Source organism: Stegodyphus dumicola, chromosome X2 (assembly GCF_044657685.1).
Source record: "Stegodyphus dumicola isolate Sdum_Otavi_A_Nest chromosome X2, ASM4465768v1".
NCBI classification, from domain to species: domain Eukaryota; kingdom Metazoa; phylum Arthropoda; class Arachnida; order Araneae; family Eresidae; genus Stegodyphus; species Stegodyphus dumicola.
The window spans coordinates 29,013,060-29,033,804 of NC_140781.1; the positions used below are offsets into that span (position 1 = coordinate 29,013,060).

Consider the following 20,745-nt stretch of genomic DNA (forward strand, 5'->3'; position numbering starts at 1 on the left):
CCCAAAATCTGCCAACCATGGGGCAGATGGATGGCTGAATATCCACCTAATATTCATTACAGCACATTCCCTTTGAATGAAATCCCAGTCCAAAAATTTCAAAGCATTTGCAGCTTCTGTGAAGTTGGTGCCATTATCAGTATAAAGAGTAGAACATCTCTTTCACCTTGCCCAAAATCTGCCTAATGCTTCCGATGTCAGGGAGGAAACTAGTTCCACATGAACTGCTCGATAGACAGCACACATGAAAAGGACTATCCACGCTTTGCTCCCTTCATGCAAGAAAAGAGGTCCGGCCAGATCTGCACCAGTTACTTGAAATGCTGCAACTCATTGTATTCTGTCAAGAGGCAAAGGCGTTGAATCTGGGTTAACATTTCTTGATGTTAGTTTCTTGCATTGTATACATTGTCGTAAAACTCTTTGAACAACTCTTTGTCCTTTCGGAATCCAAAATCTTTCTCTTAATTGCATTAGCCATTCTCCAACATGCATCAAAGAGAGCTGGGTATGCAATATCAATCTCTCTAGAATATGATAGTCTGGAAAAACTATAGGACGTGTAAAATTCTCTGGATCTTGACTAAGAATGAATCTTGTCTGAACCTTCAGAATTCCATTTTCCATGTAAAATTGTATTGTAGTATTATACTTCTCACGTATTTCAGAAGGCCATTCAGACTGGATGATTTTTATGAGACTATTTTCTGCCCTTTCAATCTCTTCTCATGAAATCTCATTTCTCAGCTTCATAGATTTTGCTTTGATGTTGTTGCAAAATCTGAAATCATAAGCAGTCACGTGGAGAATTCTTTTCTAGCTTGAAAAGCACAGAAATATTACCCTAAATTTCCCTTCCTTCCCAGTAACTAAATTTGTGACAACTGTTTTGCGTCTCTCCAGAAGTGCTTCCTCTGGAACTGGTAATTCTGATATTCGCCAAGACTCTTCCCTTCCATACAACCAAGTTGGTCCCTGCCACCATTGACTCTACAGAAGGTTCGACCAGTCACAAGTTCGGGTAGGTAATTCTGCTGTGTTGATGTCTCCAGGAACATGTCTGTAATCATCTATATTGGTCAGTTTCCTAATTTCTTTCACTCGATTTCCAATGTAGGTGTTCCATGGTTTTGTGTTTGTAATCCATGCCAAGACAATCAACGAGTCCATCCAAAAATATGTCTTCAAAGGAAAATTCAAAACTTCTAATATCGTTGAACCAATTCTAGATCCCATGACAGCTCCTAAAAGTTCAGTCGCCGAATTGTCGGTCTCTTAACTGGAGCTATTCTAGCCTTTGCCAAAATCATTGAAGCTTTCACTTCTCTTTCTTCACAGAAGTGCACAGCAAGCATATCCTTAAGACAAAGCATCAGTAAATATGTGTAAGCTGCCCATTTGGAAAGTTCCACACAATATCCAAGGAATTTGACATTTCTGAACAAGATCTAAATGTTTAGCCCATCTTCGATAAGGTAATTGAAAATTGGATAGCAACTCTTGGTCCCAGTGTAACTTATTTCGCCAGGCTTCTTGGAGTAGTAATTTAGGCAATAGTGTCGCAGGTGAGGTAAAGCCTATGGGATCATATATGCTGTTAACAACAGAAAGTAAAATTCTCTTCATTACAACTTCATTAAATTTCATGTCAGCTTGAGAACCAACGCAGTAAAGTTCATCGATTTCTGTATCCCACTTAAGGCAAAGTGCACTTTGACTTTCCTGACACTAAAGTCCGGAGTGAGCCGGGCATCTCAGTTCAAATGACGCTTCATTCATTACTTGCATAGCTTGAGATTTCAGTTGCTCCAGTTCTTTTACGTCAATGACACTTGTGACTAGGTTGTCAACATAAAACCCTTCTCTCAATTGATCAATCATATTTTAAAGGTTTTCTGTTGGGAATTTCTGCAATCCTAAATGATATTTTATTGTGGCATTCAGAAGAAAAGGACTGGAAGTGATACTAAAAAACCACTCGGCAGTGTCTATAAATATTAAGGTTGGTGCGTTCAGCATCTTCCCACCACAAGAACCTCAGTACATCTCTGTCTTCGACCCTTAAACCTATTTGCAGAAAAGCATGCTTTATATCGGCAACTACTCCCAAGGGCCCTAAACGGAATCTCAGCAGTAGTGGCGGTATCTGATGTATCAGACTCGGTCCAACACTCAAACACTCGTTTAAAGTAGCATATCCAGGCGCTTGAAAGAAGCGTCGAACACTGGAGAAATTTTCGTAGTACTGCTGGATGTCTTGATAACAGACCTATGAGGGAGATAATGACTGAGCTTAAACACCTCCTCCATTGTATCAGTTTCTATGATGTCTTCTAATTTCCACTGTTTGAATACAGCATCGTAGGCTTTGAAGTTATTTTCGATTAACAAACGTTTTATTACCATGCGAAGTCGTGATTTAAGCTATATCGTACTTATCATAAAGAGCAGGATGCCCAGCTAGCCACGGTAAAGCTATTTCATAACGTCCATCATACCTTTAAGGTTTTCTTGAAATGGATCAAAGTTTTTTCTTCAAGAAGGATCTTTTTTTTTTCTTTCTGCAGGATCTGTAATCCCTAAAACTTCTAAATCCCATATCTTCAGCAACTCAAAATTTTGAAGATTTAACATGACCAAATTAACCACTTGCTTTTTCTTGCCTAGTCCTAAAATTGTCCAGTCCTAAAATAGTAAAAGTCTCCACAGCTGAAACTCCAGATGTAAGTACCGTATATACTCGCGTATAAGTCGAACCCCCCCCCCCACTTCGACATAAAAAATATGTAGAAAATAAGAAACCCGCGTATAAGTCGACCCCCCACTTCCGAAATCAATCGAGAAACTTCGAAAAAATTTTTTAAAGTACTACATTTATTCAAAATCATCTGAGGAAAAAAAAGTAAATATACGATAAAAAATACCTTGGTAAATAAACAAAATCAATGGCTCGTCATCATACATATTTTCAGTCTCGAACTCTGTATTGTTACAATCACTACTAGAGCCTTCGTCGTCATTTTCACTTTCAAAAACAGCATCATCTTCCATGCTGTCTAGTTCGTTGCTAATACAACATTTTTTAAATGATTTATAATCATTTCAGAGGGTATTTCGTTCCAGGCATCTTTAACCCACTGAGCAATTAATGTAATATCGGGCTTTTTAATGTTGCCTCCCTTTGTAAATGTTGGTCGACTGGAACTAATCCACTCTGCCCAATATTTTCTAACATTTACTTTGAAGGGCTTATTGAGGCAGACATCTAGGGGTTGAATGACGGATGTTAATCCTCCCGGAATTACGGCCACTGTCGGTTTTAGGTGTTTTGTCACTTTTGTCACTTCTTCAGAAAAGTGTCCACGAGAAGAATTGTATACTAAAAGTGAAGGTTTTTTTAAAGCTGCTCCCGGTCTTTTATCCCACACATTTTTAAGCCAATCGACTGTTCCGTCAGCATCCATCCATCCCTATTCATGGGTGCGAACCAGCACACCTGATGGAAACATGTTTTTCGGTAAAGTTTTTTTTTTAAAAAATGATCAACGGACGATCTTTAAAAATGACTATCTGCATTTCTCTTTTCTTGGCATGTTGGCGAAACTTTTTTATTGCTCGATATTGATCGGTTGTTCGGGGGCCGAAAATTCTTTGGTTTAATCGAAACATACTCTAGTTAAAGTATGAAACTCTGTGATTAGTTCGTCACATAATTTAAGTCATGAAATTACTTCAAGTAAGTGGCTTATTTGATAAGTCGTCCAATTTGAGCGCGGGAAGAAAACAACTGCATTATATAAAGAAATTTTTGAACTTCCGATTCTTTAAATTTTTTATGGCCCCACGTATAAGTCGACCCCCTCACTTTGAAGTCTTTTTTTTGTCCAAAATATCTCGACTTATACGCAGGTATATACGGTACCTCAATTCTTTCAGTTAAAATGCTTCCAAGAGCATCGGCTCCTAGAATAACTCGTATAGGTGGGGTATCTCTTCCAAAATCTGTCAGTTTTATCCCTCATGAAGCAAGCTCAACAAGTAATGTTTCATCACATTCATGTATTCTGGATAGTGCTGAACAAATTTTCTGTTGATCAAGCAGAGACGTTGAAGTATACTTTCGATCTAAACTTTTAATAATTACTGTATATCTATTATGCTCAGCAGCCAGAGAAATTTCTCTGCCAAACAGTCCTTGAGATAACACTTCCTTTCTGGAAGGAGGAAGATTTAACTCAGCAACTAAGCTCTTCTCAGTATAGAAATGATGTGATCCATCTCGAACACAGATTTCTTTGCTCCTATGTCGTTATCTGTTCGTAATTGTTTTCAAATATATTTCACGTTCTGAAGGAAGATTTGTCAATAGAGTCTCTATAGAATTTTTTATTATTATTATTTTTTTTTATTTGCTGCTTTGTCCTTTGATGATGAATTAATATCTTTACGTAAATCTGGGCAAAGTAACGTGTAATGCCTCCGTGCACAAATCAAACATTTCACACTACTGTGACACCTTTTTGCCATATGACCAGGCTTAAGGCAAATAAGGCAGCATCTTTTGCGTATAACTTGAGATTTCCTCTCATCTAGAGTCATCATAGAAGCTTTCTTACGGTCTCTACTAAAGAGTGGATGATCACAAAAAATACATTTAAGCTTTTCTTGCATGGATGAAATAATAGCTGAAGCAGAAGGGGTATCATTTCTTGTAGTATCAGCTTCCCTTTAAACCTTGAGTTCTGAAACCTGATTGAGCCAAATTTATCATCTCTTCCAATTCAGTGTCATGGCGTAAAAAGCATATCAGTGTTTCCAGGGATCTCTGACTTGTAGCTTCTGCTTCGTCAATATTTTCTGAAATTCTACTCCTTTCCCACGCTTGCAGAACAAATATGACATGACTCCACAAATGGCTCTGAAAAGTCAGCAAATTTTTCTTTTGTGCACCCTAAACTTTCCAATGCTCTTAATTTTGTCTCTAGCATATCGTAGAGAGTGGCTAAATCAGGGGCATTCTTCCCGGCCGTAGTATTTTTCAGAACCAGTGAAAGGAGATCCTTCCGGCCAAATCTTAATTTCAGCTGTTTTTCATTTTGAATGCTATGTTCCATGTACGCGAAGTAGCTGAGTATCTGAGAAAATAGTCTTAACTCAAATGGCTTTCAACCTTTTCACGTCTGAGAACTGTTTTTCAATTACATTGTGATCGCTGCTTTTTGGTTAATTTTCTAATGATATATAAACATTGAATTGTTGTTAATTTGAGACTTCTGAATAAAATAATGCAAACTAGACTGCAGAAAATTCTTCAGAATGAAGTAAATACTGAAAAATACATTTATCCTATTATCCAATTTTATCCTATAATAAATCTTTTTTTAAAAGACTTTTTAAGTGTGCAATTAACAGTGCACTAGGTGGAAATAAGAATGACATTGTGTTTTAGGAAAGTGGCAAATCTAGTTACAGTGACAACCTAAGTGAAAATAACTATGATTTTAGCAACAGTGATGATGAATTTCTGGGATTCTAAGAAACGCTAATGTATTTGCTAATTTTTTAATGAAACAGTTCCGTTTTCATTGTATAAAGTGTTATCATTAAAATAGGTACTTAATCCTTTTCTAAGTATTTTTCCCAAGTTTTAACTTGGTAAATCACTGCACGTCTTACAGGCCAGGAAATTGAGGTATAGTATAAATTGCCCTTCATTTCATATCAGTGCCGACGATTTCTATAAAAAAAGGGTACCTTTTTAAAAACGAACTTCTTAACGAAGAAAAGCCGTTTTATGTACAGCATAATTTCTAATAATACCTTTAAATTAAACAGTAATCTTGACTTTAATGCTTTTGTATGCATTTCTTGAATTGATTAATAAATGTAAATTTATAATTTAAAAAAATGTATAATATTTTATTTAGTTACATGCTAGTTATCTGTATTATTGCTTTGTTTCTGGTATAGACCATCCTCCGTCCCAGAAAAAAGAATTTTGCTCCTAGATCGCAAAGATTTCTCGATTTTCCATTACTTAACCAACGGAATTTCCTAGTCTCCCCCCAATAAAATTACAGCTCTGAAACAACAACTGAGTGAAATATTTGCAGCTATCTACACATAACTGCAAATATTTATTTAAAAATAAAATATTTCCTAATTTTTGTATCCCTTTTCTAGTTTATATGAAATTTCAAAATTTAACGATATCAGTTAATGAAATACTTGCAAGTAATATAATGGTTCTGCGAAATATATTCTTGATTCCAAACCCTTACTGCTAGGCATCAGCCCATTGCTCTTAGAATATATTATTAGTTCAAAGGGGCAATTTGCCCAGAAGGATTATTAATTTCATTTTGGCATTTAGCATTGAAAACTATAAATGGCGAATCATTTTTCAAATTGTTGCCACCAAATATTATCGCCCTGTATTATATTTAAAGAAATTAAATAATGAAGAGTCTGCATGAATGTATGTATGTTTCTTGCTTATCATAAAACGACGGTACCTAGAGCCATCAAAATTTGAATAACGTAATCTTCCATAGAATATCAGCAACTAAAGTTGTTTAATGAATTTTTGATCAATAAACTCAGCGATTTCAAAGCGAGCAATAGCAACACTGTACGAAAAAAAAACATTTTTATCTCCAGCACGTGATATATATTCCTGATATACTGAATGAGACCTAAAAACACTTTTCTTTTAAAATATATCTCCCCTTATGATCCCTGACACAGGCGTTTACTTTCCCCTTCCGTAATTAACGTCAGTCTCTTTCTCTTGACCACATTTGCAAAGCCACCAAGAAAAGTAACAGAGGTTGTTGTTGAAAATTTTGTGTGTCAATTTAATAGGAATTCTTGACGCAGTAATTACAAGACATTGTAATCGAACAAGGAATTATGCTTGTCTATAGGCTGCATGGGTGTTTTCATGGTTTTCCCCATGTGTGACGTGTATATGAGCCAGTTTTTCTTAGAAAGGTCCTCCATGATGGCATCCCTCCCCTTAGGCAGATAGCCCTCGAGGCTTTGCCGTAATTAAATAACCTAACCTAACCTATGCTTGCCTATAAAATTAAAGAGAAAATATTAGCACAAAAAATGAAGCTACTTAAATAACATAAATTGAAAGAAATGTTTGATAAAACTAACAAATAAGTATTGAGCTTCTTTTTTATATATATAAATTTGCTTTCTTTAAGGTCATAAATGCTTCATTATTTCATAAATAACTATTCCAGATTTTTTATTTTATAATTTCTAAATGTCATCTTACTAGATTTAATCCAAAAAAGTCTCAAATCCAGAATCACCAAAGTCTCAATGAGGCCGGATCTTGGACATACACTGTAATAAGAGTGAAAATGGATTCCCCCTCTTCCAAAACACAATCACTTATAATTCTTTTTGCATTAAATTTTATAATTGCAGAGTTGCCAACTCTCCTGATTTAGGCGGGAGATTCCCGATTTTCGATCGTTCTCCCGCCAACCCGATTTACAATATATTTCTCCCGACTTTTTCTTATTCTTGATATTTCTCAGGATTTTTGTAGAACTTGGCTTAATACTTCGTTATATGAACAAAAAAAAAAAAAAAGTGATTTTGGATGTCTGAAAGCAACTGAATTTTCTCTAGATTATATCTAAAATAAAACCTTGCGAATCAGATGAGAATTTCTGCTTTGTGAGTGACAGCATACGTATCCAGAAACGTCGTTCTCCAGTTCTCTAATGGGCATCGAGCTCCACTGCGTGTCATCTGGCATATATTAGCCAATGAGCACAAAGCAAGCTCAAGGCCGTTGGCCGTTATTTGGCTGTTCTTTCGTTATTTCGTTCATCTTGTCCTGAGTTGTGTGAGTACACGTGCCTTCGGGAAATAGTTTTAGAGATTATCGTCTTTTGTTATGTCTGCGAGAAAGGTGAAATACTCGTGCACTTTTCAAAAATCGTACACAGTTGACTTTCCTTCCATTATTTCTTCAAGGAAATGTAATAAATTTGCGATGTGTACCATCTGTAGTTGCGATTTTTCGATTTCGCATGGTGGAAGGGCAGATGTTCTCAAACATGTGCGTACACAAAAACACAAGGACAACATGAGTTGTTTTGAAAAAAACGAAAAATTAAATTTTTCTTCGGAAACAAAAGACCAAAAAGTGATTAATGCAGAATGTCTGTTCTCTGCCTTTTTACTGGAGCACAACCTGCCACTGAATGCATTGGATCACACTGCAGCTTTATTTAGAAAAATGTTTCCCGATAGTGAAATCGCTAAGAAATACTCAAGTGCAAGGACCAAAACAGGTGCAATTGTTAAAGAAATGGGTTTGAAAAATAAATCTTCAGTTATTGATTGCATTAAAACAGCTCCGTTCTGCCTCTCTACGGATGGAAGCAATAATACCGATTCAAAACTGTATCCAATTGTTGTTTCTTTTTTTAATCCAGAGTCTTCAGAAATTGAGTGCAGTTTACTTTCTGTCCTCACTTTAGAAGGACATTCAACAGGCTTTAATATAGGACAGCTAATTATTAAAACATTTAAAAGAAAATGCAGTCCCTCTGGATAATTGCTTAGCACTTGGTGCCGATAATGCACCAGTAATGGTAGGCTTGAAGACTGGTGTTGCAGGCGTCTTAAGAAAGGCAAATTCAGATTTGCAGATTATGAGGTGCACCTGTCACCTCTTAAATTTAGCAGCTGAAAAAGGGGCAGCTTCTTTACTATTAAATGTGGATGAACACATTGTTGATATTTATTATCTTGAAAGAAGTTCTAAAAGAAAGGAAAAATTGAAACAGTTCCAACAGCTGCATAATACTGAAATAAGAAAAATTTTGAAACGTGTGTACACGCTGGCTGTCTTTAAAGAAATGCTTATCTAGAATCCTCGATCAATGGAACCCACTTCTTGCATTTTTTAAAGAAGAAGTAAATGCTTCGAGAGTTAAGATAAAAGGCTCTATTAAAAGTTATAAAGTACCTAAAATAAATGGAGATGTAGTTACTGTGTTGTATTTTATGTGTGTTGGGTACGTGCTCAGTGATGATTACAAGATGTACACAAACATCGTTTATTCTACATTGCTCATCTGCTATACTATATTAAAGTTATGGTTAAAGATAATAATAGATACAGTTACAGTTACATATATAACATCTCCCTTCTTTTATAAAAAATAATAATAGTAGTAAAATTAAACATATTCTTTTAAATAATAAGGTTTCTTAACAGTCCTACCAGATCAAGTGATGTAGTTATGTCCATTTAAAAATTTGATGATACTATTCCTCTTTTGCTATTTGGTGACACAACACTTCTGTTAGATTTTGAAGGACTTACAGGCACATCTAAATTTGAAGTGCTCCTACTATTTTCATGTATCTCGGGTTCATCTATAACTTCATTCTCATAGTTGTTTTGTATTGCAAACTCTTCCTGATTAGTTCCTTTAAGAAGGTCTCTTCTGTTCCTTTCTACAATTCTTCCATCTGTTCTTATAATCCTATATGAACGTGGTCTTTCTGCTTCTTCTATAATTTTCCCTCTTTCATTTAGTTTTTTCCCTTTCTCTCTTATGTAAACATGATCTCCTGTTTTCAGTGGTTTTAATGGTCTTGCATTCCTATCATAATAACTTTTTTGTAAGGTTTGTCTCTTCAGTAAGTGTTGTTTATGGTCTTCATATCGTTTAGCTTGGATGAAATTCTCTTTTATAGGCATCAATCCATTTACTTTTCTTCCAAACATCAATTCAGAAGGTGACTTAATTTCATCTGAAATAGGAGAGTTACGATATTCCAGTAAAACTAAATATGGATCTTTGTTGTCAACTACAGCTTTTTCTAACATTCGCTTGACAGTTTGAATATGTCTTTCAACCATTCCATTAGACTGTGGGTATTTTGGACTTGAAGTTCTGGTTTCAAAATTCCATCTTCTTGCAAAATCTTTATATTTCCTGCAATTATATTGTGGACCATTATCCGAATATACTATTTTCGGAATACCATGTCTTGCAAAAATTGATTTCAATTGCTTTATCACTACTACACTTGACAAATCTTCCAAATGTCCAATTTCAACATATTTGCTAAAATAATCTATAACTATTAGATAATCCCTTCCTTGAAAGTAAAAGAGGTCTGTTCCCAATACTTCCCATGGACCATTAGGTATTTCTTTAGATATCATTGGTTCTTTAGTATTAGCTTTTTGTAAACTTAAACATGTTTGACAATTCAGTACCAAATCTTCAATTTCTTTGGACATTCCTGGCCAATATAATATTTCTCTTGCTTTGATCTTGCATTTTACTACTCCTAAATGACCATAATGAATTCTGCTTAACATATCTTTTCGTAAACTTCTTGGTACAACAACACAGGAATTTTTAAATATTAATCCATTTGCTTCTGATAGTTCTTCTCTGAAGTTAAAATATGGTTTTGCCAGTTCTGGAACCATACATTTTTCATCTGGCCATCCAGTTTTAATTAACTTTCTTAAAACTTGTAGTTCTTCATCTTTTTCTGTTTCCAGTTGAAAAACTTCCATTTTACCATTAGACATTGGTATACATTCTACAACTAATCCAACATGAGCTTCTATTTCTCCTTCAAAGAAATCAGATCCTTTATCAGTGAATGATCTTGATAATGCATCCGCTATAAAAAGTTCTTTTCCTGGTTTATATTTTATCTCAAACTGATATGGCTGTAAACTTATACGCATTCTTTGTAGTCTTACAGGGCATTTATTTAATGGCTTTTTAAAAATTGATTCCAGTGGTTTATGATCACTTTCCACAGTAATATTTTTTCCAAATATATACTGGTGAAATTTCTCACACGCAAATACAATAGCTAAAGTGTCCTTTTCAATTTGAGCATAATTCTTCTGTGTATCTGTTAATGCCTTAGATGCATATGCCACTGGTAAATTATTCTGCAGTAAGACTGCTCCTAGTCCTTCTTGAGATGCATCTACAGATAAAACTACTGGCAAGTTTATATCATAATACTGTAAAACTGGTTTATTTACCAAGACATCTTTTAGTCTTCTAAATGCTTTTTCATGTGTTGCATTCCAGTTCCAGATAACTTGTTTTTTCAACAAATCTCTTAAACATGATGTCAATTCTGATACATTATGTATAAATCTAGAAACATATGTAATCATTCCTGGAAAGTTTCTAATTCTTTCACATTTTTTGGTGGTTTTATATCTAGAATAGCCTTAATTTTGTCTTCATCTGGTTTTAAACCATCTTTAGAAAATATATGTCCCATATATTTCACTTCATTCAGCCCAAATTTACATTTATTTAAATTAAATTTAACATTCTTTTCTCTGGCTCTGTCCAACAACTTCTTTAATCTTGAATCATGTTCTTCATGCCCAAATTTACATTTATTTAAATTAAATTTAACATTCTTTTCTCTGGCTCTGTCCAACAATTTCTTTAATCTTGAATCATGTTCTTTTTTATCTTTACCCCAAACTAATAAGTCATCTATATATATTTGAACTCCTTCTAAATCACTAAAAATTTCAGAAAAACTTCTGTGGAAAACTTCTGGTGATGAACTCAGTCCATATGGCAACCTCAAAAAACAATATCTACCAAACGGAGTGTTAAATGTAGTAAATTCACAACTTGAATCTGACAGTTTAATTTGCCAAAATGCTTTGTTTGCATCTAAAATACTAAAGACCTTTGCATTTGTCATTTGAGATGAAATTTCTTCAAAGGTTGGTATGTGATAATGTTCTCTCAGTATATTTTGGTTAAGGTGCTGAGGATCTAAACACACTCTTAAATTGCCATCCTTTTTCCTTACTACCACTAATGAATTCACGAATTCTGTTGGTTGGTTAACTTTCTTTATAATACCATTTTTTTCATTCTTGCTAATTCCTTTTTTAATGGATTTAATAAGCTAAGTGGAATTTTCCTACAGGGTTCTATTTTACCAACAGCTCCTGGTTTTAATTTAATATGATATGTATATCCAGTTAAATTCCCAGTTCCTTTAAACAAATCTTGATATCCTTTTAAAAGTTCTGGTAACCTTTCATTAGAATCAGGATTTACTGTACAAATCCTTTGTATTAGGTTTAATTTTTGCAATGTAGGTAAACCTAAAATAGCTGGAACAGTTTTATCACATGCTATGACTTGAAATTCTATTTCATCCTTGTCCCCTTTCGATGTTTCACATAATAATTTACATTTTCCAACTACATCAATTGTAGTACCATTGTAATTATTTAAAGTGACTTTTGATTTAGTCAAACATTTCTCTCTTAAATTTAATTGTTTAAATTTAGGCAATGGTAGCACATTACACTGAGCTCCAGTATCCAACTTAACAAATAAATATTTAGATATGTTTACTTTTAGTTTTTCAAACCATTCGGTTTTATTTTTAGAAAATGGATTTGTATCTTCTACTGACCCTAAAATATATTCATTACCATTATTATGTAACTCATGCTCTAAATTATTCTGTACAACATTAACATTTTTAAAAGTGCACATTTTAGAAAAGTGATTTTTCTTTTTACAGTACAAGCAAATCTTATTATAAGCAGGACAGTTGTATAACTTATGAAAAGTTCCACATTTTCTACATGGTTTTGGATTATTGTACTTATTTCCTTGATAGTTTGAAGAAGATTTAGTACTTTGTTGCTTTTGTTTTACATAAAAGTCTTTCTTACAAGGCTGACTTTTTTCCTCTGAAGGTCGAAATTTATTACGTTTAATAGCTTCTATTTTATTTTCTTCAGTTAAAGTTTTCAGCTGAAGTTCTGCTAATTCAGAAGTTTTACACATTTTAATACATTTCTCCAATGTTAACTCATCTTCCCTTAGTAATCTATCTTTGAGATTTTTATTTAGAATTCCACTTACTATTCTATCCCTTATTAAACTATCTTTTAATTTTGCAAATCCACAGTTGCTACTTAATTTCTTTAAATCGGTTAAGAAATCATCAAATGATTCACCTACCTGTTCTGTTCGACAGAAAAATATATGTCTATCAACACTTTCGTTGGCTTTCGGTATGCAAAAATTTTGGAAAGCTTCAATTACTTTGTCAACATCCTTCTTATCTTCTTCACTTAAATTAAAAGTATTAAATTTTTCAAGTGCTTCTTCACCAATTATATGCAATAAAATAGCTACTTTAATTTCAGGTGATTTAGTAATACCACCAGACGCTAACATATAAATTTGGAATTTTTGTTTCCATTTCTTCCAATTTTCGCTTAAATTTCCTTCGAAACTTAGATTACTTGTTGGCTTTAATCCATCCATATTTAATTTAGGACTTTAAATAGTTTATATATACGTATTTTTAGCCATTTCCAATAAAAATAAACAACTCACTTACCAGCGATATAAGTTTCGATTTCACAATAAACAACTTCCCATGATGTTTTTGTTTAGAACATGTTTACCGAGGCTACATGGTTCTTCAAAAAAGATATTCTTTTTTAATCAACGACGAGCTGCACCATGTGTTGTATTTTATATGTGTTGGGTACATGCTCAGTGATGATTACAAGATGTACACAAACATCGTTTATTCTACATTGCTCATCTGCTATACTATATTACAGTTATGGTTAAAGATAATAATAGGTACAGTTACAGTTACATATATAACAGTTACTACTTCCATTGTTAATAATAGGTTTGAAAAAAATAAAGTAATTTTTGCATCATTCAGCAATTCAACTGGCAGTTCTCAAATTAATACTGCAAAATATAAGCGTAAAGCTGATACAAATTTCTCTCAAAAGATTGCTCAACGCATGAAACATTTTCTGATTACTGTAAGTTTATCTTGTGAAGAACAAATATTTATGTTTTTTTCTTCGGACCTTAACAAAGCTTTTTGCTTTTTTTTACAATTCATTTTGCCATCATTCAATGTTCTTAATGGAATTCTACAAAGCAGAATTCCATTAATTCATGTTTTGCAATCAATGATTTATGATCTGTTTAAAGACATTTTATCAAACTTTGTAAAACCAGTCTGTGTTTTGTCTCATAATTCTATATATGATGTGATTTGTGGTGAAATAGAAAATCAGAAGAAAGATGAAGATTTGGTAATAGGAGCTGCAACTACAAAAGTAGTGGAAGAACTTTCAGAAGAAGACAAAAATAAGTTTTATCTTCATGTTAGAAGTTACTTCTGTCGAGTATGTGATTACGTACTACATAAATTTCCAGTCAACGATGAAGTGATTTTGCATGCTAAAGTTTGTGATGTTTCTCCTCTAGCAAATGCATCTTTTTCTGATATAAGGTACTTTTTGAACAGATTTCCTGTGTTACTTCGTTTAGTCATGAAAGATGACGATATTGATGTTGCTACTGATATACTGCAGTCGCAATTTTCCAGTTTACAATTAGAAAACTTGGATGAAGTTAGAAAATCAGCTAGGATTGACATCAAGTGGAGTTTAATTGCAAAACTGAAAGGTGCTGATGGAATTTTAAAATATAGTGAACTGTCTAGAATTATGTTTTCCATCTTGACAGTTCGCCATAGTAATGTGAAGTGTGAGAGGATTTTCTGTGTTGTTGCGAAAACGAGGACTAAATTTAGAACTAATATTGGTGATGATACATTAGAAAAACTTTTATTAGCGAAAGCAGGCCTACGTGGCAATTGCTATGAAGAAAATTATGAACTTTCTTTCTTAACAAAAGCAAAATCTGCCACTGTTCATAACATTTTTACGAAAACTGATTAAAGTGTCTTTTTTTTTTTTTTTTTTTTTTTTTTTTTTTTTTTTTTTTTTTAACGATGCAAGTAATAAAAATGTTTTTTTATGTCTAAGGTATTTTTGTGTTGCTTGCATTTAAGACTTAGTAACTATTAAAAATTAATTCATTATTAAAAACTATATTTTTATAATTTAAAATTTCTTTTTAACATTGTGAAAAATCTCCTGATTTTTGAGTGTCATAGGTTGGCAAGTATGAGACCCTTTTTGGAATTTTTGTCATGCAATAAATACTTTATGTTAATAGAGAAATTTGTTGTCTTTTAATATGTAGCTAAATATTTGTACATTAAAATCTGGGTATACAAGACAGGCAAACTGGATTCTGAAATAACACATGAAAAAATCTCAAGCATGATCTTAATATTTATCTTTATTAAATTTTTAAAACATAATTCTTTTCTAGATGTTTATCTACTTTTTTTAACTATTTGTAATTTACTGTAAATTTTGAGTTTAGATTTTAATTTCTCTTTCTTCTTTTCTCCTTTCCCTTTAAGACACCAAAAACTTATTCTGCCTGCAATACAGAAGATTTGCGAGAAGTATTGGAGCATATATCAAGAAAATATCCTGAATTTCCCATTTATGGAGTTGGAATCTCTCTAGGTGGTATTATTTTAGGGCATTACTTAGCTGAATCAAAATCAAGATCTACAATTTCTGCCGCATTTCTCATATCTGTAGCTTTTGACATTCATGCTGGTGAAGCTAGTTTATCGATTCCTGGTTTGAATCTTATGCTTAATAAATATTTAACTCAAAGGCTTTGCACCGTGATTAAACCGTAAGTTTCAATCAATATTATTTCCTTCATGTATGTGAGATGTATATGAATATATGATGTATTTTGTTGAATGATTACTTGTTTTGTTTCAGTTTAAAATTGTCAAAAAGTAACAACTTTGGTATAATTAATGTATGCATAGACTCCAACTACTACGGATTCTCCGTAGTTTCTACGGAAATTCATGAAAAACTACGAGCTACGAAAAGTATGGAAAAAACTGCAGATTTTACAGAAACAAGAGCAGGAGAACCAGTACGCAAAACGGAACCAACTAATTCATCCGATGATTGGCTGAATACTCGTGTTATCATATATCACGTGTTGAGTGCGTTCCTAGTTTTGAAGAATTAGCCAATCGTAGATCAGTAACTCCAACCGTTAATGACTTATCAATAGTTCCACCCAATTGTCTGTCTCCCAGGTTCCTCACTGATGCGTGTTTAGGCTGCATTCAGCTGCATTGTGTAGTTTACGGCGAGAGCTTAGCGTGTGTCTTGTGAACTGTGAATCAGGTGAAAGATTTTTAATCATAATGCTGCCTCGAACGAAGAAGCCAAAATTATCAAAGCAGAAGTTTAAAGATTCATATTCTTCAGAATTTCCATGCATTAAAGCGTCCGAAATTTCTGTGAATCACGCACACTGCAGTGTATGCAACAAAGACTTCTCAGTTGCTCATGGCGGAAAAGATGACTGTAAACGGCATGTGTTTTCTCAAAAGCATATAGAACTTGGCACCGTAAAATCTAAAGAAATAACAAATTTCTTAATAAAAGATGATGAAACAGATCCTATAAAAGTCGAATGCTATTTTGTTCGATTTTTAATTGAACATAATCTACCGCTTTCTGTTTCGGATCATTCCAAAGAGCTTTTCAAAGCAATGTTTCCGGATTCTGCCATAGCAAAAAAATTTAGCTGCGGTCATACCAAAACTGCTGCTATTGTGAAAACGCTTGCAGAAAATACTGTTGCTGATATTATAAAATCAGTGTGCAGTACATCATTTTCTCTAAGTACTGATGGAAGTAATGATAACAATGATAACAAACTGTACCCATTGGTTATAACATACTACAGTAAAGAAAAGGGAGTGATAATTACTTCATTCATTTCTATTTTAGAATGCACGAATAATACAGGAGAAGGTATTTTTAATTGTATAAATGAAAACTTTAAAAACAAAGGTTTAGAATGGAAAAATTGCTTATCATTTTCTTCAGATAATGCTAGTAATATGATTGGAAAGTTTAAAGGTGTAGCATCATTTATCAAAATGCATCAACCAAGTATAATCACCCGAGGTTGTCCGTGCCACCTCTTGCATATAGCTGCAAAAAAAGCTACTGAAAAATTAATTGGCTCAGAAATTGAAATGTTGATAATAGATATATATTTTTACTTTGAGAAAAGTTCGAAACGGAAGCATAGCTTCAAAGTTGCTCAACAAATTTTGGGACAGAATGCAAAATCTCATAAAATTTTGAAATATTGCAGTACGAGATGGTTTTCTCTTTTAGAATCTATAACAAGGATTTTGGAACAGTGGGATGCTGTGATAAATTTTTTTGGAGATAAACCAGATAACAGTGAGAATGAAGGAAAGAGATTGCAAAACATTAAAAAATTTTTACAGTCACCGACCACCAAATTGTACTTGTTATTTTTGAAAAATACTTTGCCTTTGTTTATAACAGTAAATATTAATTTGCAACAACAAGCTCCTTATATACATAAATTGAGAAGAGAACTTTTTGAACTTTTAATGAATTTATTTGTTAGATTCGTAAAACCATCAGTAATTTCTAAAGAAAATGAAGATGTTACTCTAACGTCTATTCCATTTCAGAAGTATAGTAAACAAAAAGAAAATGAAAATTTAGTGATTGGTGCGGAAACAAGACTATATTTAAAAAATGCCAAGTTGAATGAAAGTGAAGTGAAATCATTTTTCAATTCTGTGCGAGCTTTTTTTGTAACTGCATGTTCATATATAATTGATAAATTTCCACTGAGTGATCCATTTCTAAAACATGCTGAAGTTGCTGACATCAACTTGAGAACTGAAGTCTCATTTTCATCTGTTCTTTACTTGATGAATACTTTTCCATCCATTATTCAAGAAAAATGTCTTAATCAAGTAGAAATTGAATTTTCCATGTATCAAGTAGATGATTTGAAAGAAATTGTAGATTTGCGTATTGATATAGCATGGGGAGAAATTGCCAAATTAAAAAATATGAATGGGTGTATTAAATACAAAGTATTGCCTTCTGTAATGCTTGCTTGTCTTAATAATACCTCATTCAAATGCAGCTTGCGAAAGAATTTTTTCTATTGTTAAAAAAAATCAGACGGAATTTCGACCAAATTTAGGTCTTAAAACTCTTGAAGCAGTTTTGATTGAAAAAATAAATATGCAGGCAAATGAAGAACTGTGTTATAAAAAAACATTCTCAAAATCAGAACTTAAGCTTGCTAAGCATGCTACATATAAATCTTTGCATTTATAAATTATGCGTATTTTGTTTAATACTTATATGTATCATTCTTGGTTATTTAAATTTTATTTCCCTGTAGAAATCATATCCAGAATAAAGATATGATTTATAGCTTCTGATTTTTTCTATGATTAGTAGTGATTTGAAGTACTTTTTATTAGTGAATGCTTGAGGAGTTAAAAGAAAATTTCTAATTAAATGTGCATATAATTTACAAGGTATATTTTTAATTATTCAGTTTTATATGTATATGGATTTTAAATGTAATAAAATTGATTACAATTAATTATTAATTTAAAATTAATGAATGGTTAATTACAACATACGCTACACGCACATTTTCAAAGTTGTAAAAATGTCGTTCGCACGTTGACTACTGACAAGGTTTGCTGAAGGTTGGAGTCTATGTGTATGATATTTGCTAGTTCATCGATGAAAAGTTAAACATTATGTAAATATTTAGAATTATTTCTTATAATCTAGAAAGGAAAACTTAGTTCATACTCAGAAATCATTTATTTACATTCTTTGCTTATGTGGTAATTTTTCAAAGTTAAAATGGTCAATATAGGAACTTAAAACCTTTTTTAGCTTGCACATGTATTTTTGTTGCCAAAAAAAAAGTTAATCACCTGCTGTACATCTGTTATGAATGTATATTAAAGTTAAATAGTATAGCATATTCACCAAAATATAAGATCCTGTGTTTTCTTAAAAGTTTTACTTCAGAAAACTCTCCTGTATGTGTGTTAAGGAACGTGCACGAACGCAATTAATACACAATAATCTAATGTGTTCATTATAATGTAGATTTTTTGTGGTAACAGTGATGTTGTTTTATATATTACATTGAGCGTGAAAACGCATGGAATGTTATTCTTTTGGATATTTTTAGAATGCTAAATAAAATAATTCGTTGTTAATTAAAAAGGTTTTCTCTGCTAAGTATATTACCATTCGTCTGAAGTTATTAAATAAGTCAAGAAATTGATCAATTTCAAACAACTGGTGTCCGGTGACAGGACAGAATGGCTATTTGAAGAAAACGAAACAACGGTTTGAAAAAGAAACATCGATTTCGTATTGGAATTTATCAAGTGAGTTTATGATTTATTTGATTATATCCTTTATTATTTGAATATATTGGGCATATTGAATTTAAAATCATGGAATTTTTATTACGAAAGCGTAAGGCTCTAAGGCAATCGTTTACGATTACTGCCAGTGCTTTAGATACTGAAATTCTAAAGCCTGACGTGGAGGTTAATCAAGTCCAAGTATTGAACTCACAATTGGATGGAAAATTCACCAAATTAGATGAAGTTCAATCACAAATTTCCGAACTTTTGTGGAAAAGTGAAAACGAATGTGAATATTTGGCTGATTTTGACACGAATGAAACATATCGTGATAAATATATCAGTTTAAAAACAAAATGAGAAAATAAAATAGTGAATTCCACTCCTGTAATTACACCTGGAACTTTAGAAAATTCCACGAAAAGGAACTTTAAATTACCAAAGTTGGAGCTTCAAAAATTCAATGGGGAGACCCGAAATTGGTTAGGATTTTGGGGACAGTTTAAGAAGATTGACGAAGATGTAAATATAGGTGATGATGATAAATTTCAGTACTTATTGCAGGCAACGGTCGTTGGATCCCCAGAGAGAGAGCTCATAGATGGTTATCCTCCCTCAGACGTGAATTATAAAGAAGCTATCAAGCAGCTAAAACCTCGATTTGCACACGACGAATTACTCGTAGAAATCTACGTTCGCGAATTATTAAAGTTGGTTTTGGCTGAAGCTAGCAAGAAAGGAAATATGATTCTATCTAACTTATATGATAAGTTAAAGATGCAACTCAGAGCTTTGGAGACGTTGGGGGTAAAAAGTGAGATTTATGCAGCTATGCTGTATTCCCTTGTAGAATCTTCACTACCTGAAAAAATTCTGAGGGCATGGGAGCGATCTCGCCAGCGTAGGGAAAGTGTTGCACACACTGAAAATTTGGAAAATTTATTGCATTTTCTCCGAATTGAAGTTGAAAGTGAAGAGCGTCTTCAGTTGGCCCGTACATGTTTTTCTGCTCCAGACAAATATGTCTCGGTTCCAGCTGCAGCAACTTGTATTTATGCAGGAGATTCAAAGAAACAGCTTAATTTTTGTGTTTGGTGTGACAAGGAAACACATAATTCTTACGAGTGCTTTAAGCTGCACAGCCTTTCATTGGAAGATAAGAAAAATTTATTAAGAAAGACAAAAGCTTGTTTTAACTGCCTAAAAATTGGGCATGCTGCCGAAAAGTGTAAAAGTTCTGTGAAATTCCTAGTTTGCAACAAATGTCATGTAACGGTGATGTGCAGAGAACTAAAAGGTTCTAGAAATTCAAAAAAGGAAGCATCTAAAGCAGCTAACGAAACGAGTGAGACTTTATTGTCTAACCAAAAACTGCAAACAACTCTTCTCCAAACTATTATGGTGAAGATTGTCCATAATGGAAAAAAGGAACTTGTGAGAACGCTTTTTGACAGTGGGTCACAAAGATCTTACTTACGGAAAGACATAATAGACTAGATTTAGTCCCATTAGATCAAGAGACTTTGAGCGACAATTTGTTTGGTG

General features: G+C 33.0%; 1 protein-coding gene across 3 annotated transcripts in view; it reads left to right on the forward strand.

The window, feature by feature from the left end:
* Positions 1–20,745, forward strand: part of LOC118202604 (phospholipase ABHD3-like) — a 178,091-nt gene that overhangs the window by 93,800 nt on the left and 63,546 nt on the right. For all 3 annotated transcript variants that reach the window (XR_015038854.1, XM_085808892.1, XM_085808893.1), the window contains one exon: positions 15,331–15,617. Coding sequence is in view for 2 of the 3 variants with exons in the window: in XM_085808892.1 (XP_085665018.1) it covers positions 15,331–15,617 (287 nt within the window). In the remaining variant the exon portion in view is untranslated. The remainder of the gene's footprint in view (positions 1–15,330; positions 15,618–20,745) is intronic.